This window comes from Notolabrus celidotus, chromosome 6 (genome assembly GCF_009762535.1).
Source record: "Notolabrus celidotus isolate fNotCel1 chromosome 6, fNotCel1.pri, whole genome shotgun sequence".
NCBI classification, from domain to species: domain Eukaryota; kingdom Metazoa; phylum Chordata; class Actinopteri; order Labriformes; family Labridae; genus Notolabrus; species Notolabrus celidotus.
In genome coordinates this window covers 27601965-27623499 of record NC_048277.1, presented here as the reverse complement: position 1 = coordinate 27623499, position 21535 = coordinate 27601965, and the positions used below count along the sequence as shown (strand labels likewise).

General features: G+C 39.0%; 1 protein-coding gene across 1 annotated transcript; it reads right to left on the bottom strand.

The window, feature by feature from the left end:
- Positions 1-18977: 18977 nt before the first annotated feature.
- On the bottom strand, positions 18978-20799 carry LOC117815103. The gene has a single exon (XM_034686800.1). The coding sequence runs from the start codon at positions 20656-20658 to the stop codon at positions 19642-19644; it is 1017 nt and encodes a 338-aa protein (XP_034542691.1). The 5' UTR covers positions 20659-20799; the 3' UTR covers positions 18978-19641.
- Between the last annotated feature and the right edge of the window lie 736 nt (positions 20800-21535).

Genomic DNA, 21535 nt, shown 5'->3' with positions numbered 1-21535 from the left:
TCAACAGCTGAGCACAATTCCTACTTTAACAAAGAGCTCTTATTTGCTGTGTAATAGGGCCCTTCAAGTCTCTGCATATTTTGACCACAACTGGCCATTGAACTTGTTGTAATGTCACAAAAGTATGGTCATAAGCACAGATGTATATTATCAACAATACTTTCAGATGGTGCAGAGAAATTTAACCCCTTCACCAGATGAAAAAAGGCCCTTTATACAGTCATACACATTAATCTGCAGTGAGGGTCAAACATGCAAATGACATAGCGGCATAAGAAAAGCACCTTTCTTTGTAGAGGTAGTTTTTTGCACAGACACTATTTATGATTAAACCAAAAGGTTGGTCTTTGTTATAACATAGTTTCTCCACTGCAAAAGGCTGATCAGTTAGTAAAGAAGGGCAGCAGGTCAGCGCGGGCTGCATGCTCGTGCTCTCCACATCATGGCTCCATGTGGTTCCACTTTGCAGTGCAGGTTGCGTTTCCACAACATGACTCTTTACAGTTCAGATCCACTTAACAGACATATAAACAGAGCAAATGCCTTTAAATCCCTTTCTCACTGAAGAACACATATCCTCCAGTTCTGGAAACAGCTGAAGTTGTCAACCACCCCATGACTCATCAAACTGTTATGTCAAATCAATGAATAAGGTCATTACCAACTAAGCTTTGAAAATGTCCACCAAATAATGGAAAATAAAATTTTTTAGGAATTATGTCACCAACTTGAAACAGTAATAAAAGGTGCAGGTACTTCAGTAAAAGGCAAACTGTTTATACCAAAGCCACTTTTCCAGGGCTCGTTGCAGGGAGATAGCTTTGTACATTAACTGAAAACAGATCCGGTGGTCCCTCAAGAACCGCTTTGATTTCTTGCCAAAAGCCTGCCTTGTTTCCTAAAATCTAATCTAAGGATTTGGAGGAGTCCTGGAGCATGACAACATCCCCCCTCAAAAGCAGTTTTCCAGGGAAACATACGGATTCTTGAGGCTGTGTAGAAAAAAAGCTTCCCTGGCCTGCCTGCTGTAAGAATAAACCAGACATCTTTTAATGACTGAGCTGAAAAACACAAACCTGCACTGAGAATCCTCATAAAAGAGACTAATGATTGATGTTTACCATGAATTGCAGTCTGCTTTGAGGTACCGGCACAAACATTCCAGTGCTATCTGCAGCTGCAACCTGCTCTGAAGACCACGGAGCCACAAACCACCACTTCACTGGTTTACTCTGACACACTTAACAAATGTACTCTATCTCACAGGGATATAATTTTGGCCCTACATTATGTGGTTTGCATAGTGTGGCTTTTGAAATTCTGACAAAAATTACACCCCAGAGGCTTTAATGTGTTGTTGACGGGTTGCAAGGCAAAATCATAAATGGTATCAAGAAAGAATACTGTGGCGTCTATAGAAAAAAAAAATATATATATATATTTACAGGTGTAGACTAGCTTACTAACATATAACACATACCAGAGCACCCTTATATTAAATTAATTTTGAGTTCATTTTCTGAGGTGTAAAACTAGTTTCCCAGATAATTTTTTCCCTGTATACTTAGCCAACAGTGACCCCTATTGTATCAAAAAAGATCCTACAGTCCATGTCCCTGTTGGAAACTTGGACAGGTAGATTGACTATTCATAATTCACAAGAGCAGAACTAACTGAGATGAACTTAGAGACAATGTGAAATGCTCACAGCAAAACAAATGAATAAGCTAAGATTATAAAGGACAAAACTCTTACATTACATGCAGAGATACAATTTTTGTGGAAAACTGGCTTGTGAATTGTGCATTGCTACTTGAATGTGTTAGCATTGCATACATTTAACTAACTGCGTATCCTCCTATCATATGTTTATCTCGTACATATGCATGCATGTATGTTTTCTTCTTCATTATTGTATATGTACTATCTATGTACGTATATGTGTGTTTATGTATGTATATGTGCATATGGGTACATATATGTGTATATATATGTGTGTGTGAATATGGATACATTTGTATGTATGCATATGTGTGTGTGTGTATGTGCACGCATATGTGTGATTGTATAAGTTTATGTACAGACTGCTAATGGGATACCAAGATGGGGGAGGGATAGGAATTTTATTTATTTATAGGTTTATTTTTCTTAGTTTATTATCAATGACATCATGATAAATAATTGATTGTTGTTGTTACTATTACAATTATATATTTTTTTACCTTTTCCTAATTATTATTATTATTCTTATTTTGCTATCTGTTAGGGTCCTTTTCTTCTTTTCTCTTTTCTTTAGGTGTATATGACCCTGTCCTCTTTTATTACTACGCTATGTACACTGCCATACGGTGCGGGGGTGGAGGGGGGTTAATGACATGGCTGAACCATCACTTATGCTATGTTTTGTAATGACAAAGCCACTGTAAAATAACCAATAAACAATTGAACACAAAAAGAAACAACTAACTGCGTATCCTTGTGTCAACCAGCGATTTCCGGTTGTTGTGTTCATTTGGTTCTCAAGATTTCCACTTAATTTTTTCGTTATCTCGAGATTACAAAGCTGTGTTCTCGTCATGTCGAGCTGTTATTTTCTTGATATTTCAACTCTATATTCTCATTATCTCAGGTTCATAGTTTTCCCTTGATAAACAGGATTATGTTTTGGTGAGCTAGGTCAGGGGTTCCCAAACTTCACCATGCCAAGGCCCCCCGAACCGCATTAGCTTCTGGCCCTTTGCAAACCCACAGACAATGCTTCAAAACATGTATAGAAACATCAACTTTTAGAATGTGTTTTCTTACTTTTATTCACCTTTCAATAATTATTACATTACATAGTAAAGTATTAACAGACTTCTTGTAAAAAAATAAATTAAAGTAAAATAAAATAATAATAAAATAAAATAAAATAATGATAATGATAATAATTCGATTTTTTTCCCCTTCCCTCCAATTTTCTGAGGCCCCCCTAGCGCCCCCTGGCGGCCCCCCAACTTAGAAAACCACTGAGCTAGGTAAGGAAACAACAGGCTGGTCACCGTCATAGGCCAGACCTCGGCGTGCCATGCAGACACTGCTTACGTCAATGAGGTGAGTCAAGCCTGTTTATCGGTGTGTTTTGAGCTTCTGCAGCTCTGGAGGTTTGAGTTTCGATCATGACGTTCAGTCGAGAGCTCAACAAAACAATTATAATTGACTACGTAAATCGTTTGTATTGACATTGTTGAAGTTATTCAGGCCTGCTTGTATAAGAAGCATTAGCAGCTGTGAAGTTTGCTCGGTACAATGGGAAGACTGTTGACTGATGCAGGTGGCAAAACAATGCATTTAGTACATTTCATCCTGATGTAGTGGGTCGTAGCTGAAGTTAAGACTAGTGATAGTAGGAAAAGGAAAGGTGTCACTTCTGCATACTCTACTATGTTGCCCCCACATGCAATAATAGAGTGAAAATTGGCACAAGAACAGGACCCTGCAACCAAAGCAGCAACACACATTTGGGTTGAATTCTGCATATTGACAAGAACAGATAATGCTCAAGTAAGACTATTAACTGTGGAATGAGTGGATGTGATAGATTTGCATAATAAGGCATTTTTGCAGTATTCTTATTGCAGGCTTCTATTCAAAAGGTACTATCTTACCTTGTAACAGCTGTAATATTTAACTATGAAAGTGGGCTCATGCCATGGATGAAAGGGTGTGCTGTGTGCATTGTAATGCAGCTTTGTTGCTGACCAGTAGATGGCAGTAAAGCGTCACACAACCACTGGCTGGAATACTTTTTTTTTTTCTCACCCAACATCAACTATGATTAAAAACACACACTATTGAATAATTCTACAAATATTTTCTCAGCTGTACACCATGTGTCACATCCCTGCCTGTGTGTTATTTAACCTTTTGTCTGAGAAGCTTTCCAGTTCAAATGTTCCCCTTCTTTTCTTTCACAATAAAAGTTGTTGCTCAAATCTCGTACACCCATCTCCCACTCCCTCCAATTCTGCACTCACTTACTGACACACACCCATCCATCCCATGGTGAAAGAGTCGCCTTGAACAGTATCAGTTTCATCTTCTGATGCTCCATGTCTGCTTCCAAATCCATAAAGAACCCACACACTATTACACAGTTTCCTCTGCTGCCAACTGCAGCTATCAGTAGTTGTGGGGTAGGAGCTGCTGGCACTTTGCCTCGCAGGCGTTATACAGACTCTACTGTCAGCCTGTCTGCCAGTGCTCTTGAAGGAAGTCCTGTCAGCTTTGACTTAAACAGGCTGAGACTGAATGGGGTCATTTTTAGGTATTGTGTTACATGTCTAGAGTGTCCACTTTGCAACAGCTGCATGTGATGTGTGGCAGAGTGCAGCCTCAGACCAATGCTGACCACCTATTCTCTGAAAATGGCCGGGTGGTATATTGTTGGAGACGGGCACGGTCCAACTGGAGGAGGTATGAAGAGGGTGGAGGGGTTGGTGTTGGGCCCTTGGGGTCCTCATGTATGTGCCAATGGAACATGTGCACATGTGATGTGGCAAAAAATGGACTGGCATTATTTGATCCATGAATGTGAGACTGTGGCGTAAATCACACATTAGATTGAGCTGTGAACAGACGATTGGAGGATTTTTATTTATCCTTGTATAGACCATAGATTGTATAAAATATGGACGTAGTATCCGTGATGTCACCCATCTGTTTCTGAAGCACTGTTTTGAGGCCAATTGACAGTGGCAGCCATATTGCTGCTGTCGAGTGATTGTGACGTAAAGAGCTGGGCTTTGAGCCTCCTAGTCAACAGGTACATTGTTACCGCCTGTCAGTCAAGTCAGCTGTGCCTCTCATTGGAAGACTCATAATCTTGATATCTTCTCAATTGCTGTGTTAGAAAAAAATTCACCCCCTGTACAGTTTGTGCTGATCGAGAAATGAGCTATCCAGACTACACCCGTCTTTTGTACCAGGCTGTAAACATGTTTATTTCAGCTGTAAAGATCGTCTTTTTTGAATTTGTGTGTATGTGGTTTCTGATACTTCCAGATCCAGCCTGAAGCGGATCCTCAATGAACTGCAGTTTTTAGCACTTCCACATTGGACTCAAGGTTGACGCTTGGTATAGACTATAGACTTTATGTTAAATTGCACGCCAAAAAGATTTAGAGCTCCCTTTGCTGGTTGGCTGTAGTGTTCTGTACCTGATTAGCAGGGTATTGGAGGAGCGACGAGAGAAAACATAACTAACACTAACACAAGTCATTCAACTTTATATGACCATAGGTGTCTTCCTCAAACCAACGCAAGAATCTGTCCAGCTGATGACATTTCTGACCTGACCAATCTTCAATTTTTTATTTTTTTGCCTTTATTGATAGGACAGCTAAAGAGAGACAGGAAATGTGGGGAGTAAAGAGTGGGGGAAGACATGCAGTAAATGGTCGACCGGCCGGGAGTCAAACCAGCAAACTCTGCAACAAGGACTCTAGCCTCCACGTGGGGCGCTTAGACCGCTAGGCCACCAGCGCCCCTTCAATTATCAGTAAGTTATATGCAAGTTTTAGTCAGTGGAAAGGCTGTGATGACAGTCCATTGGCTCTACCAAGGGAGAGGTTCCGGTGGCTGGTGGTGAGGCTTTCAGCAGTGTGACTGCCCCCTGGTGGCTGGCTGCAGTATAGGTCAAAAAAATTAGTCTCCCCCATTCATTTGAATGGGGGAGCAGTCAGACTTGAAAAAAATAAATACACGTCGTACGAATGTTTCTCACATCCGTATTCTGTGGTGATATGTAGATATTATTTGACTGTTTTGTGTTCAAGGCCTCTTTTTTCTAAAAAGTTTATTTTTCGTTAGTTATTAGAGTTTAAAAAACGGGGTTTTAATTCTGGGTTTGCTTTGATTCACAGCCGCCGTGGAGTGAAACTTCAAAGGACACACAGTGCTTGTGACGTTACACTGTAGGGCGGAGCTTATTACAGTGGCTTCACAGGCTCTGGCTGCACAATGGCGGCGCCCAGGAGAGGGATTTTTTGGCTTCAGAACATAGACTGTATAAAATATGGACGTAGTATCTGTGACGTCACCCATCTGTTCCTGAGAGCTGTTTTGAAGCAAATCGACGGCAGCAGCCATATTGGTAATGCGGAACTCAACTAGGCAGAGTGTGACGTAGTGTGAGCCTCTTAGCCAATGGCTGTGTGTTCCCGACCGGGAGTCACGTCAGTCATGTCCTTATTTGGGCAAAACTCGTAATCTTAATATCTTCTTAACCATCACGTTAGAAAAAAATTCGACCCCCGTACAGTGTGTGCCATTAGAGAGATTAGCTTTGTAGGGCCAAGACGGTTTTTTTTTAACCAGGCTGTAAACATGTTTATTAATGCTGCAAAGATAGTCTTTTTCCCATTCATATCTATGTAGTTTCCGGTGTTTCTGCAGCCAGCCTCGAGTGGATTTTCGATGTATTGCAGTTTATAGCACTTCCGCATTGGCTTCATCATTTGAGACCGGAGTTTGCCGCTTGCTTCAGAACCGTATAACGGGAAGAGGCAGAGCAACGCTGTCCATTTTTATTTACAGTCTATGGGCTCTACCAGCCAAGTTACTTCTGAATATGCCTTGGCAAGTGCAATATGTCAGTGAGGTGGTGTTTTGGCTTCAAAGTTCATAATGGGCGAAGTGAAGGCACCATGTCCATTCTATATGCAGTGAATGATATAGAACAAAGTGTGATGAAGGGATTGCAGACATTTAAAAGATGAAAAAAGTCAGTCTGTTAAAAAGGAAAACGTTTTTATTTAATAGGCTTATTATTGTGAATATTCAAATAAACATAGACCATGAAAATTGAAAAGTTTCTCTGCATGTTTTTAAGAGGGATTTGGCTTCATTCTCCTCCAAGAGGCTGCCAGCAAAGACTTGGTTTAAGAGCTTTTTTCAACAAGATTGGTCCTTGTTTTTCGCATTTTTCATTGAAACATGTCATTAACTGAAGGCATTTCGCTTTTTCATTAGAAGATGCTTTCTCCACTTTTTATAGATGCGACATACTTTCTTACAAGCGCATATTTGTAGACATTTTTGAGGTTAAAGGTATCAATTTGTCAAACAAACAAAGTTGTATTTCCCAAAGTGAACAAACCAAAAAGAGAAAGGCATAAAAACCTGCTGACAGTCGTTTAGTTAATGCACACATTATGAGCAGAAGCTGTGTTTTAGCCGTACACATTTTTTCCCATTGTAAAACTTAAAGCTGTTAAGCAGCCTGGAAAAAGCTGCCCCATGTCAGCATAACTAGAATGAATGAGGCGAAGGCCAGACTGGGCTCTAGCTGAGAGCTAGCGAGCAAGACGCAGAATAACAGCAGAGAGACGGGGAAAAAAAGCTAATTATTTTTAACAGCTTAACACTCCAATCAAATGAGCTTTGTGAGATTTTAACACGCTGTTGTGGCCCACGTCACCAGGGAATATTTAACCTCTTAACAGAATGTCGTCTTTGTTCGCCTGCATTTCACACTGACAAGTGGCCTGTGAGGAATATGCAGAGCAACACATTTACTCTCTCTCTTTCACGCACACTCTGTCATGTGATGACACAAGACAACAAACCATACAAGGAATATATGATATCCTGCAGAAGAGAGTCCAACATCCTGTCATGAGACTGCAGGTTTTAGTGGGTTTTATAATTTGTGAGAAAAAGAAACAAAATGCTTCATACTTTTAGTGGAAAATTCTACAAAGCATGTAAAATAGGCCTTAGCTGTCATGAGAGGATACTTGTCAAGGTAGCCCAGGATGGATTATGCCAATTTTTTCCACAAGAGATTGTTTCCTTGCTGTAGAGGATCAGAATTGTTTTCAAAATCGAGGCGATGAATCAAACTACAGTCGACAGCATTGGCATTGTTTTCAAATACATTTCATCGTTATGTTCTATTTGGCTTCCAGTAGACCCCAGGCCTTTTTTCATGGCTCCAAAGTAATGCAAAACTTTGTCTTAACACGGTCATATTTCACTTTCACTAATTGTATTAAAAATACTTCTTATGTTCTTCTTTGTTACAGAAATTGATCCATCATTTGTTTGTCATCTTCATGACAGCAGATGTAAATGATGGGTAATACACAGGATAATGTGTGATTGATGGTGGCAGTACTTTTAAGGCTGTAATCCTTCTCCAGATGAAGTACCAGCACTATTGTATTTGTGTTACTGGAGTAGATGAACAGCTTGTTTATTGGTTGTTAGCAGGGATTCATGCCTCTCTGGGGTCTTTGAGGGCAACATATGTGTGTGTATTTGTTTCTATATTTTTTTTAAAGGACATTTTTAGAAGCAAAAACAAAACGGTTCTTCCCATATTATGTTAGGAATAATGTCTAGTGGGCAGGTGGTCCTGCAAATTGTGATCCGGACAGCTCACTCTAAACAACTTTTAACATTGTTGCCTTTATTTCTACCACTTATGGTTTGAGTTACTTTTTCAGAGATGCTCTCACCAGCTCTGCTGCCGTCGCCTGGCAGGACATTGCTCCACTTTTCCCTATCAGAAATAATTGGGGCCAGTAGCTACTCACTGCTGCTCTCGCATCGGTACTTGGTAACTGTCATTAACGTATGATTTTTTTTTACTTTACCTAATAAATCAGCACATTCTTACCCCCAAATATGCAGGAAGAAGGCCAGTGTAACCAAGAAACATTGAGTTGACCTGGCTGAGTGGTTCAGTGATTTGAGTCTATTTTTATTTATTTATTTACTTACTTATTTATTGGTAATACGCTATTGAATTTATATCCTGGAAGTTGGGATTGGATATTTAATGATACAAGATGATTTAATGTCCTTTCTTCATGTGAGCTTAAGATGGCACTGTTGTCCTCAATGTGTGAACCTCAAGTTAATTTCTGCCATTTAACAATTTAACATTCCCTTTTAATGGTAGTTTGAGATATTTGGTACCTTCTTGCAGGCAGCAGAGAGAGCAATCAGTGTATCCGTCTGATCTAACAGTGGTAGGTGAGACCATTTGGAAGTGATTTATGTCCTGTTTTGCGCTGATCCATAACCCTGCATCTGACAGGGTTAACTCACATCAATCACCTCCCCCAAGGTCCTCTAGCTGCTCTCAGAAACCACTTTTTTTCTGCACTCCACTAAATAATAGGTTCTGGTTTCTTGTGCCCAAGAGACATGTAGACTAGCCCTACTCTGTCAAAGAAGATACAATCTCTGGACAACAGACAAATGGGGAAATTCCCAGACGCTCAAACATTTGGTTGAACACCATATCAGCGGGACTCAATGAAAATAACTCCTCATTGTGATAATCAGTCTTTCCCCTCATGAGGGTGTGATCATATTTTACCCACAAGAAAAGAACCTCCATTGTCCAGCTCTTCATCCTTCAAAGGGCCCTTGAAACTTCAACAACATCTTCCCCCCCAAACATCTCCTCCCCTCCGTCTACCTGCTCTAATTAGGAGGCAGTTTGAGTGCTGCAGTCCTGTGTTGAGCTTCCTGTCTGGGGTGCAGACAGAGTGTGTGTCTGTGTATCTCTTTGTGTAAGTCTATTTGTTTGACTCTGTGTGCACTTCAAACCATCAAATATACCCACCACAACTACTGACATACATGCAGCTAGACTATCAGCTTGGCAAAAGTGGCACTCATTCCAGCCTGTCTGGTGGTAGTGCTACTCAAACACAGACAAAGCCACTTCAACTGTCTGGTACAAAAGCACAATAGTTCCTAACAAAGCTCTCCAGTCTCCATTTGCCATTTTAAGCTGTTCCAATTGCACAATACAGTGCACTTGTATCCAATTACTTGTATTAATTCAAAGTACATCCTTAGCCGTTCTCTAAGTGACTGTAATGCTGAGCTTTAAAAGGAGAATTTAGTGCATGAATATGTCTTCCAGGAAATTAAATGAAAGGAGGAACAGATTAGGAGGGCTCCCTGAATGGAGCATTCATATTTCCTTACTCTGTCTGTTTTTTCAGCAGCCTTGAATATTCACATCATAAACCACCATTAACAATCTGGGTTAAAAAGTTTGAAAGGCTCAATCTGTCATTTTCTCAGATTACAGTAGCTGCCATGCGAAGTGACTGACTTCACATCTAGTCGTTTGCCAGCATTACTTCTGTGAGAGCTAAAGAACGGTGTGTAGCTAATTATATTATTAAAAGGGTCAGTTTATTTTTAAAAAGCATCATCAAGGACTGACAGATACATTAGAATTGGGTGAAGGTTAAAGTTGGTATCGGTCTAGAAAGAGAGTACTTGTATCTCCAAATCTCATTCTTATAAAAGTGACATACTCAGCTTAAATGTAAGAAAAAATCAGCATAAATTCAAACTGTTTCCTCAAGTAAGCATTGTTAGGAATTAGCATATGACAAACCCATGTCTGTTTTTAATTATGAAATATATACACTAACTAGCTAGCCTAAAGAACAACAAATTATTGACGTACATTAATTTTCATGTCTTCTACATTACGAACTGAAAACAAAACTTGATATTTGTCTGGAACATGGCATTATGTTGATTTACATCTGGAAATGTAAAACGGTTCTGAAAGTTTCTGCTCTATCCCAGCAAGCTAATGTTTAGCTAGCAATCTACTGTGCTCCCAGCAGCAGTCAACAATTTTAACTGACATAACTTTTGTTCAATAAAAAAATATGAAATTTTCTTGACAATAATTTTTTTTTTACAACTTGATCTTATATGTTAGGAATACTCTATATTAGTCAGCAGGGCAAATTAGTTTTGTACCCTGAATTTATATCTTTATGTTAGCACAACTAACCCGCAAGAGTGCTTAGAACTCAAAATAATTCATGCAACTAGTTCACTTATCATTTAAGTTGAGGTAACTTCTAAGTTTTTACAGTGTAGCTATCTACAACTCTCTCTACAACAGTTTTATCAGACAAAAACTTGTGCTCATTGAAAGAAGGATCATAGTTTTTTCATACTTCCATCAACCCTACACAATTTATAAAAATGTTTAGTAGTTAATTTGCCTCTAGCATTGTTAAAAGCATCTGCATTTTCGTATGCTGCTTTGCCAGGATGAGAGTTGGTGTTTGCCATTCATTAGCAGCTAATGTGCTGTAAAACGTCCTCTTTGTATGGTAGCTTCTTAATGGTTGACGCTGTTTCTATAAAAATTTAATTTCCCTGGTGTTTGGGATAAATATAATATTTCACAGAGTCGAATTCTTGCTGCCTGTAAAACAGTGTTATATAGAAAATCAAAACAATGGCTGCTCTGACACCTCAAGACTCACCAATGTGCAACCGTGACTTCCATGTCAAATACTTCAGATCAATATTTCTGATGGCCTTGTTAAATGAACCATATCGCTCTACTGTCTCTGATGCTTTTTTCTCCCCTTTCTTTTCAACACCCCTCATATTCTCATCCTCAAGTGATGCCGTTACCCTTTTCCATTGTTCCCGTTTTACAACGCTGTCTAGGACATCCCAGACAGCGTTATATGAAACATAATATGTCCTGTACAAAAGATTCATGAGCTTCTCACATGCCATGGTGGCAGCAGGATTTTTGATTCCGTTTTAGCACTCCATATGGTACCACAGCTTAACAACGTCCACCACGCAGCTGCTTGTGACACATTTATTGGCACAGGGTTCTGCATCAGAGGCCACTTTGACCAGACAGTCTGTCAGTTGCCATAAGGACAAGATTTGAATCAGATTAATTGGCCCAAAAGACTTGTTAGACACACGATTACACGTTTTCTAATTCGACAGCTTTGCTTGAAACAGCAACCCTTACATACTGATCTTCAGATAGTGATTAGTGGATTTTCTCTGTAACTGTGACTTTATCAGTAAACGCATCAATACTCTGATTTTTGTGTATTTTTTTGTCTTATCTGACGGATCATAGGTGCAGACATTTAAAAACACAAGGAGCTTTTTGTATGTGTTTCATACTTTGTACCTGTTACTGTTGTTCAAAGTTGAAGAGATTAAATAGGGAAATTGTCTCACACTTTAGTAATTTAATCTTTAACCTCCTAATTAAGGGTATTATAGTGTCTGCTTGCCCTTCTTAATTTAAATCCATGTGTTTACTTTTGTCTGGGTTAGTCTCCAAATCATTTTGTCTCTATGGCAGCAATAAATAACCTGTAAACACACTGGGTTTTTTTTTCAAAAGCTCCATCTATTTTGTTGATAAAGTACTTGTCAGGGCTGATTTCCCATACAAGGCCCCTGCAAAAAAACCTTAGACTTTCAAAGACATTTGAAGAACCCAAGGCCACACAAAGAGGCCAATGAAGTGTTGTGTTGATGCTTTGCTAGATAGGCAAGGCATAGCCAAAGCAAAGCATTATGCTGTTAGCTTTGTTTTGTACCTTTACACCTCTCTCATCTTGAGCTATTGTTGCATGGCCCGTCACTGACATGCTGTTATCCCTGCGTGAATCCACACACAATAGGGCTGAAAGGATCCTTTTCTCTGAGAGGAGGTAGGCCTGTAGACCGAGACAAAGCTTCAAACTGTCCCAATTATGTCTTCTGGGTGTTCCTCAAAGGTATGATAGCTATCTGGGAGAATCATCTTAAATACTTAAGCTCTACATGTCAAATCAAAAGTCTTATTGTGCAAAATGCACATCAGGTAGAGGGATGCATTTTCTTCTTTTTCTTCTTTTTGCCAGGTTGTAATTTTGTGTTGGCAGACAAACACACTGTATCTCCAAGAATGTTGCACAAATGTTTGATCCTCGCATAAATGTCGAGACTTTGCTCACAAGATGCTTATTAGAGCACGAGTTGGAATTTTTTCTCCATCTGATTTATATCAGGTGCAAGACCATGGATGGGTAATTTGGCTGATGGAAGCATTTTTATTACAGAGCTCTGTTTGCGGTGGAAATGATAGGCCTGCTCCGATGCACTTGTGGACCGGAGTTTACCCCAATTCTTTTGTCTACAGCTGATTCTTCTGGAATGGAACGCAACATTCACCTGGATTCACAGCAGTGTTTGAGATGCAGACAAGCAGCTGTGAGATACAAAGAGATTCTTTGAAAATGTGTCAAAATTTGTGGGACCCTGCAGACTTGAGTGGTGTCGCCTGCATATCATTGCCAATCGTCTGTATCCTAGGTAGACTCGTAGTGCTCTGCTAAAACATGTTAAAATAAGTTTGTTGTTTTGTTAAAAATACACTTGATCCAAGGAGGTACTTTTGAGAGAATCTCTGAATTACTCTGTTGTGCAGTAAATTAAGCTCACCATGTTGTGTTTTGCTAGCTTAACCATCATTCATGTCTGTGGTGTAGCCTGCTAACCGACAGTTAGCTTAATGTTTCTGTCTGTGTTTGAGTATTTGCTGGAGCTTGTTACCACAGAAGTGGCTGTGAGAGACCTTACATTCTTCTGTTATTACCAGAATAAACAGTGTGCTGGTGCCACAAGAGAATGTTTATGCCTGATTCATCACACAATGCAAGAGAGAGAGTACACAACCACTACACGAGGCGCTCTTAGTTGTTGGTTGGGTGCTGGATTTGAGACTGGTAGGATGGAGTGGGACTTAAAAGAGATGGCATGAAATTCCTGTTGGTACGTTTTTTTTCGTCAATGAAGCTAGCAAGTGATAAGAATGCACTCAAGTATTTCAACAACCTTTACAGGGCAATGATTGGATCTCCAAATAAATCAAATAAATCATCAAAAGTTTGATTCTTAACCATAGACTGTATAAATAATGGACGTAGCATCCGTGACATCACCCATCTGTTCCTGAGAGCTGTTTTGAAGCCAATTGACGGCGACATCCATATTGGAAAACTCAACCAGGCATAGGGTGCATCACGAACCGATTCATTGGTAAAATGCCTCATTATTACATTATTTATTACTTTAAGGGAAAATAGAAACCATGCAACTCTTTTTTTTTGCGATCAAATTTTTATTGTTTTTAAAAATATGCAGCACAATGAAATATCAACTGTATGGGATAAGACAAGGCATATCATAGAGTAAAACAAAGAAAAAATAAAATAAAAGAAGGTATGGCGACCCCAAACCCCAACCCACCCATGCAACTCTTTTTAAACCCTGTGCTCATTAATGATCAGTCTCATACGAAACTTTATTAACCTGACAGGAAATATAACAAGTTTTTTTTACTAACAGACAAACTTTACTGTCAGACTTCTCTTCATGAAGAAAAGGGGGTGAATTTTTTTCTAATGCAGCAATTTCGAAGATATTGAGATTACTAGTCTTCCAATGAGAGGCACCGCTGACTGCAGGAACACTGCAGCTGTTGGCTAGGAGGCTCAAAGCCCGCCTCTTTACGTCACACTGGCTCGACAGAAGCAATATGGCTGCCGCTGCTGATTGGCTTCAAAACAGCGCTTCAGAAACAGATGGGTGACGTCACGGATACTACGACCATATTTTATACAGTCTATGGATGCACCCATAGTGTGACGCAAAGAGGCGGAGTTTAAGCCTCCTAGCCAACAGCTATGTGTTCCCGTCTGGGAGTCAAGTCAGTCATGTCCTTATTTTGGCAAAAACTCGTAATCTTAATATCTTCTGAACAGTGTGTGCTGATAAAGAAATTAGCTTCGTAGAGCCAAGCCGTTTTTTGAACCAGGCTGTAAACATGTTTATTAATGCTGCAAAGATCGTCTTTTTGAATTGGTGTCTATGTGGTTTCCAGTGTTTCTGCAGCCAGCCTCAAGCGGATTCTCGATGACTTGCAGTTTACAACACTTTGCATGGGCTTCATAGTTTGAGACTGGAGGTTTCCGCTTGTTCTTAACCAATGACTTCATAATACATAGTGCAAAGTGTTGAACCAGTTCACAATGTATAAAATGAAAGGAGTGATGTTATGTATGTCAGCAGACCTTGGTGCTGTCACATTCCTTCACTGGCTACATACAGCAGCAGAGCTCCTGTCTGAGTCCGACAAAGAGCTGCTGTTTTTTCGCAGCCTTTACTCTCTTCACATGCCAGCCTTGTTGGCTCAGAGCAGCTGCTGAGGCATTAGAGTTAAATGATGGGAATATTGGTTCTACTTACTGTCAGCATGGTCTTAACATTGATTCTGGTCATCTCCTCTTCTTGTATGACCCCCCGTTTCTGCTCATCCTGACCACATGATATAGAATCACAGGAATTCATACATGCATTCATAAACAATGTAAATGCCAGATTTTAATAAACAGATTTGTTTCCTTTGAGGCCTCTACAAAGTTAGTTTAAAGTTGATTCTTGTGGGAAATTGTTACAATCACAGCAAACCCTTCATCAGAACTTTTTACAACAAGACAAGATAATTACTGCTATATATGAACCAAAATTAATTCAATAGCTTAAGAAACCTTTCAATGCCTGTGTATATAGTGTGTATATATTTTGATTTATATATATATATATATTTTTACTTCTCTTCATGTATTTTGTCATTTAAAATTATTTTTCAACTAAAATTGTCTTCACGTGTTTTCTATTAATTAATTTTTCTGTTTATTTTATTCATTTCATTTTTAATTTTATCAATTTTATTTCATTTCACATTTCTGAGCCCCTGTTTATTTTATTTTTTGTCTTGTTGATACATTTAAAAAGTTACAAATAAAATATATATTCGAAGAGTTAATTTGCAAAAACAGTTAACTCACTTTTGAAAAATTGAAAAAATGTTTCAAAAAACATATTTTTTCTTATACTAGCTTTTGGTATGATAAATCAACTTAGGTTGGGTGGCTTTGACTAAGTCAAAATAACTTTACTAATCAGAGATTTCTTGAAAATGTAACTTTATAAGGAATCTATATCGAAAAGAAATATGTATTTTGAAAATGTATAAAAACGGAGTTATCTGTTTTTGAAAATGAACTCTTCATTTTTAAAAAGAAACCTTGCAATGAAGTAATTCTCTGTTGTTTCACTTTGATCGCCTTACTTAAAATATGCACTAGCTACAATTTTTAACATGTCTGTTGCAGATGTTGCAAAATCATCAGGGTATGGTGTAGAGAAGAGTTGTACGTTTATTACAACCAGCTTTCCTTGTTCAGTTGAGACAAAGAAGCACACACAACATTTCTGTGGATAGTATGAGTTGTCATTTAAGATAATCAACCAAATCTTTATTCAGATTAATACGCTAGCTGACCTTGTTTTCCAGGGTCAAATTTTTGGAGCAAAACCTAAAACTTATCATTGTGTTTAAGGTACGACAGTCAAAAGTCCTGGTCCTCACCAAGAACTAAGCGTCCATTTCCCATGTATACCTTCTGCACCCAACCCTCCAGGGGAGAGTTTTCAATAAAGCTGCACATCTATCAAAGCTATTGCTAGCTTGCTACAATGCTAGCCCTTTAGCCTGAGGAGTAAAAAAGTGCTGAACTGGTCATCACTTGTGACATGACAGTGCCTATCAAGGTGATATTTTGGCTTCACTTTTTTACAATGTGAGAAGTGATGAAAGCGTATTATTCATATTTATATACAGCCAGTGGTTTGAGTCTTACTTCTGTTGCCCCAAGTGACCAAAAAGGTAGCTGTTGCATCTCATGTTTCACCTTGTGATGCTTTTTTAATCTGTACTTTCGTCATAAGTCAAATAATAGTCAATCAGATGTTTAAAAATATTTGCAAAACACCACAGAGCATTGCTTTGGCCCCGGTCCTCCACATTCTGGAAGCTGCTTTGTGTTTCTGAGGCCTGGAAAGAATTCTGCTTCCATTTAAAGGCCTTACCGCCTGATTCTTCAGCGAAGTTGTGAAATGGATTCGGTGTGTGGCACACAACCTCAGAGTGTGCCGAGCCAGTCCACAAATTGCTTGTGTGGTGTGAATAAAAGGGTGCGAAAGAAAGTGTGAGGTGCTCAGAGGATAGAGAATAAATAAGACCGACTGATGTGTTAACGGATACTGTGAATTTGATTCTTTAATGGAACATTTGTGAAGGAATTTGACACCATTTTTAATACAATGCTGTAATATAACCAGCAGGACCACTGCCTCAGACTTTGAAGGCTACAGCTTCCAACAGAATGGTGTTCAGAGTCATTTTATCTCTGTTTGATTTTTAAGAGCTGGTTCAAGAATGCTAATCGGTCACAATGATTGCTGTATGTTCAGACGAATCTGATGAAAAAAGGATCTGCACTGCATGGCTAACCTCTGATTTCTGATTTTGTTTGTACTTTTTCCAGACTTGGCAGCCCATGACAACGAGAAAACTGTAGTAGGAATGATCTGACAGGAGTATAAATACTTTTCATGGGTGATTGACCCTTTTCCTGGACACACACACTCCAACATCAAAAGGGTATATCCTCTAGACTCCAAGAGCAACTGATTAAACACATTTCAGAAGTATTTCCCTTCCACTTCCATGGCAGATCTGGCGAAGGCATATGAGATGTGTTTCATTAAGTTTTATCATGAAATATGGTCCCGTGTGTATGTCAGAATACAGTATACTTATATATGTGCACATGTTGCTCTATCTGGATCGTCTATATACTGTATATGCTGCACATTTTAAGCCAGCGGAGGGGAAGTGTTGTGGCGAGCTGCCAGCTGAGTCTCAATGTTTCTCAAGAAAGACAAATGGCATTGTTCCAGGAGCTGATACCAGCTTTACTGGCAAATCCCTGCCGGCTGGGCTGAAATTTCAGCCCTGTAAAGCGAGCAGGAGTGGAGCAGGGCCTGACAAAAGATGACATTGGCTTGTAAGTTTTAGGCGATGACGCTCAGGGGGAATCCATTATGTGGCTGTCACACAGCATTAGGCTAGACAGCAAACACTTTCATGTGTGGATTACCATTTACCCATCGGAGATAATAGATATTTGCCTTAGCTAATCCATTCCTCCATTGATTTTTTTCCTCTTTAATAACTTCTTGCAAGCAAGCAAATTTCAAGAAGTGAAAGAATGCTGACACAGAAGAAGCTGGAACAAAGGGATGTGTTTGACACAGATAAGCTGCTTAATACAGTTGTCCATACAAATATTAGATTTAACATTTTTTTAAAACATTATTAATGTCCTACACATGTTGAGCAAATATTTTATTGATCCAATTTAAATAGTTAAACTCTGAACTTTTTCATATACAGTTTGGTTAAATTACAGTTTGGCTTCTAAAAATAGTTTTCAGTCGGTTAAAAAAAAAGTTAGGAAATACAAAAAAGAAAAAGAGGTCAAAACAAGTTCACATTCTTTTCATGGTTTCGTCCATTACTTTATATCTCAACAATTATTATTTACAATAATACAAACTTTTGTGTTCCTGCTTCATGCTGCTGCCATGGTGGAAATAAAGCCACCACTGCACTTTTGGATGGCACATTTCACTTTAACAAACTCCCACAAAGTTAGTGGATAGGTCAAAAGTCATGTGCACTATGTGTCAAATAAGGTTAAAACATCACTTAACTACTTTGAGTTTGAGCTATCAGCTGCAAGCTAAGCATACAGGTGCAGCTAATCAGGCGGATGCCAGATGTTTAGGGCTAACAAATAGCTGACCTTTATTAATAATAATAATAATAATAATAATAATAATAATAATAATAATAATAATAATAATAATAATAATAATTGTATTTGTGGAGCACTTTTCAAAACCAGGTTACAAAGTGCTTTACATGGGCAGCAAAATAAAACAGTTAGATCATAAAAATACACAAGTCAAGATAAAGAAATAAAACATATTTTAAAAGACATAAAATTCCCCCAAAAGAACTTTAAAGGAATACAATTATTTTAAAATATATTTCTTAAGACAGTTCAAATAAAATAAAGTCAAATAAAATTCAGATAAAATCCGGGAAGGCTCTGCGATAAAAGTATGTCTTAAGAATGAACTTTTAAGAGCTCACTGACTCAGCAGACCTGATTTAAAGCTGTCTCCTGACTATAAGTCATGGTTTCAGACCACACTGGTGAGGCAGTGGAGCATTTATTTGATTAATCAATCTCAAAGTCAAGATCATAAAGCACATTTCATTGCATTCATTCGTCCCAAATCAAGACACTTCTGAGAATTGCTGTACATTGTTAATATAAAGTCTAAAACAGTTTTGAAATGCAAAATAATGACATTTTAAACATGATTAAAATGATGAAGAGTTGAAATTCAGAGATTAATCATGATGAAACAATGATATCCATACATCTGAAAAACAATGATAATAATGAAAGTCATCAAAAACAAGTTCTTGTATCCTCATGTGTACTAGGAATTAGACAATCTCTTTCAAATTCCTCCTCAACATGAAATCCAAACTGGTAGAAGGTGAAATCTTTAATATTAAAACAAAACTTCAAAGTAGAGAGGGGAAGAGATTACTTACAAAGTTGCTAAGATTTTTCTGCCTCAAGTTCTCCTGTACAGACAGCACATCCTGATGAAGGCTATGAATCAGACTGAAAAGTTAGTTCTATTGGGAAACGACTGCATCTATAAATATGTAATACAAACTGTTACAGCAATAAATCCTCAAAAGTCATTTTCCTTTGTGGTTGTCTGCATTTTGGTTCAGTGGTGTGTGAAGGAAACGTGTCTTTTTCTCATACTTCCTCAGACGGTAAAAGAGGGCAAACCTTAGCTGTTTTGTGTCTGGGGGTTCTTCGTCCTTGGCTTTGGCACCGGTGAGGCTCGTTGTCCCTCAGCATCATTTGACAGCTGTGCAGGCCTGTTTTCAGTCTGAGCTTCAGGCTGAGAAACATTCTCATAACAAACTCTGGCTGAGGGCTCCGGGCTCGGAGTTGGAGAGTCCTCCATCGGATGCATGGTCTCATACTCCGGGCCGATGGAGTTTGGCTCTCGTTTGCTCAAAGAAAGCATCCTGAGCTCCCCTCTATCCACGGGTCTCGTTGGGGTTCTGTTGCGTTTCTGGAAGCAACATAAGATGACAATGATGATGACAAGAAGCAGAATGAGACCTGCTGCTGCTCCGAGCACAGCTACGACGACGTTAGATTTAAAACAGAGTACTGTTGGCGTGGATGGTGTTGGAGGAGTTTTACAGACTGGACGAACAATGTCACTCCTCTCTTTGCTGACTTTGTTTTCCACGCTGCAGGTGAAGCTCCTCTCTCCTTTCAGCTGGGCCAGTGATATACTCAGTGTTTGTTTTCTTTCACTCATTAGGGTCTTTTCATCCAGCGTCCATGAGAACTCCAAACCCTGAGGTTTAGCCACTTCACAGATAAAATTCACAGCACTGGACTTGAAGTCACAGCTATAGACCAGCTTGGGTTTTGATACCTTGTCCATCATGCAGACTTGAGCACTCCATGTTTTAGCAAATGTGCCATTAGAGTGCAGCACATTTACTTGGTAGTGTCCAGCACTTGAGTGTTTCAGGTTTTTCAGAATAAGAGACCCAGTTGAAGTGATGTCCCCTGACTTTCCAACAGACACTCTGCCTTGCTGTCTGTAGAAAACGATGCTGTTGTTGTGAGTCCACCTCAACGTATGGGAGGTCATGAGTCCCTCGTAGATAAAAGGTAGGTTCACATTCTGTTCAACAGCAGCATAGAGATCACAGCTGTCTTTTGCCGTTGAGAGGTTGATAAATCCTGATAAAAGAAGGAGAGAGGCAGCAAAACCCGCCATAATAAACAATCCAGTGTTTCTTGAAGAAGCGTTAACCTTTCTCTTTCCTCAGTCCTCAGTCTGATCTGTTGATTTTCAAGCTCTGAAAAGTCCCGTAACTCTTTGCAACCCTGAGTATATCTGTAAATGACTCCGGCCACTCAAACGGGAAATGAATCTTTAAGAAGAAGAAGGAAGCTGTTGGTCAAGAGTCTGCTTTCAGTTCTCTTAAAAGATGTCACAAAGCACGGTCAAAGTAATGTTGCAACAACTGTTTTCTTGGACCTATGTCGTGAGTCACTGCAATGATACAAGCGTGACTTGATGTTAAAAAAAAGTTGTGGTTCAAGCAATATTGGACAGACCACTGAAACCACATGATGTTTGATAAACCTATATTCTTAGATAAACTAGAATGACGCAATGTTACTAACATCCAGGTCACAGGACATTTTAGGTTCCTGTGACATGCAGCTGAAAGATTTTTTGGTTCTTTACAATCAAAACAAAATTATGTTTAATGCTTAAATCAAACACAGGGCATTTAATGCAGTGACATTTAACACAACTCAATCTTTATGGTAGAGAAGCTCTGTATCTGAGTAATGTTATTATAATTTTACATTTTCAGTCGTTTTTATTTCTTTTTGTTCTGCTTTGAAAAATGCTCACATGTAGTTTAGATTTTAGTTGATTTAGTGTTAAATGAAGTGTTGACTTTCACTGCTGCTTCCATGATGCAAGACAATGACACATAGGAAATAGACACATGACATTCATAGGTCACCCCTGACTCAGGACAACGTACCCAGTGTTCCACCTCCCAATGCCCTTTTGGCGGGCCTGGAGGTCACCGTATTGGAAATGCTGACTTGCCCTCACTTTCGGTCCACCTAGA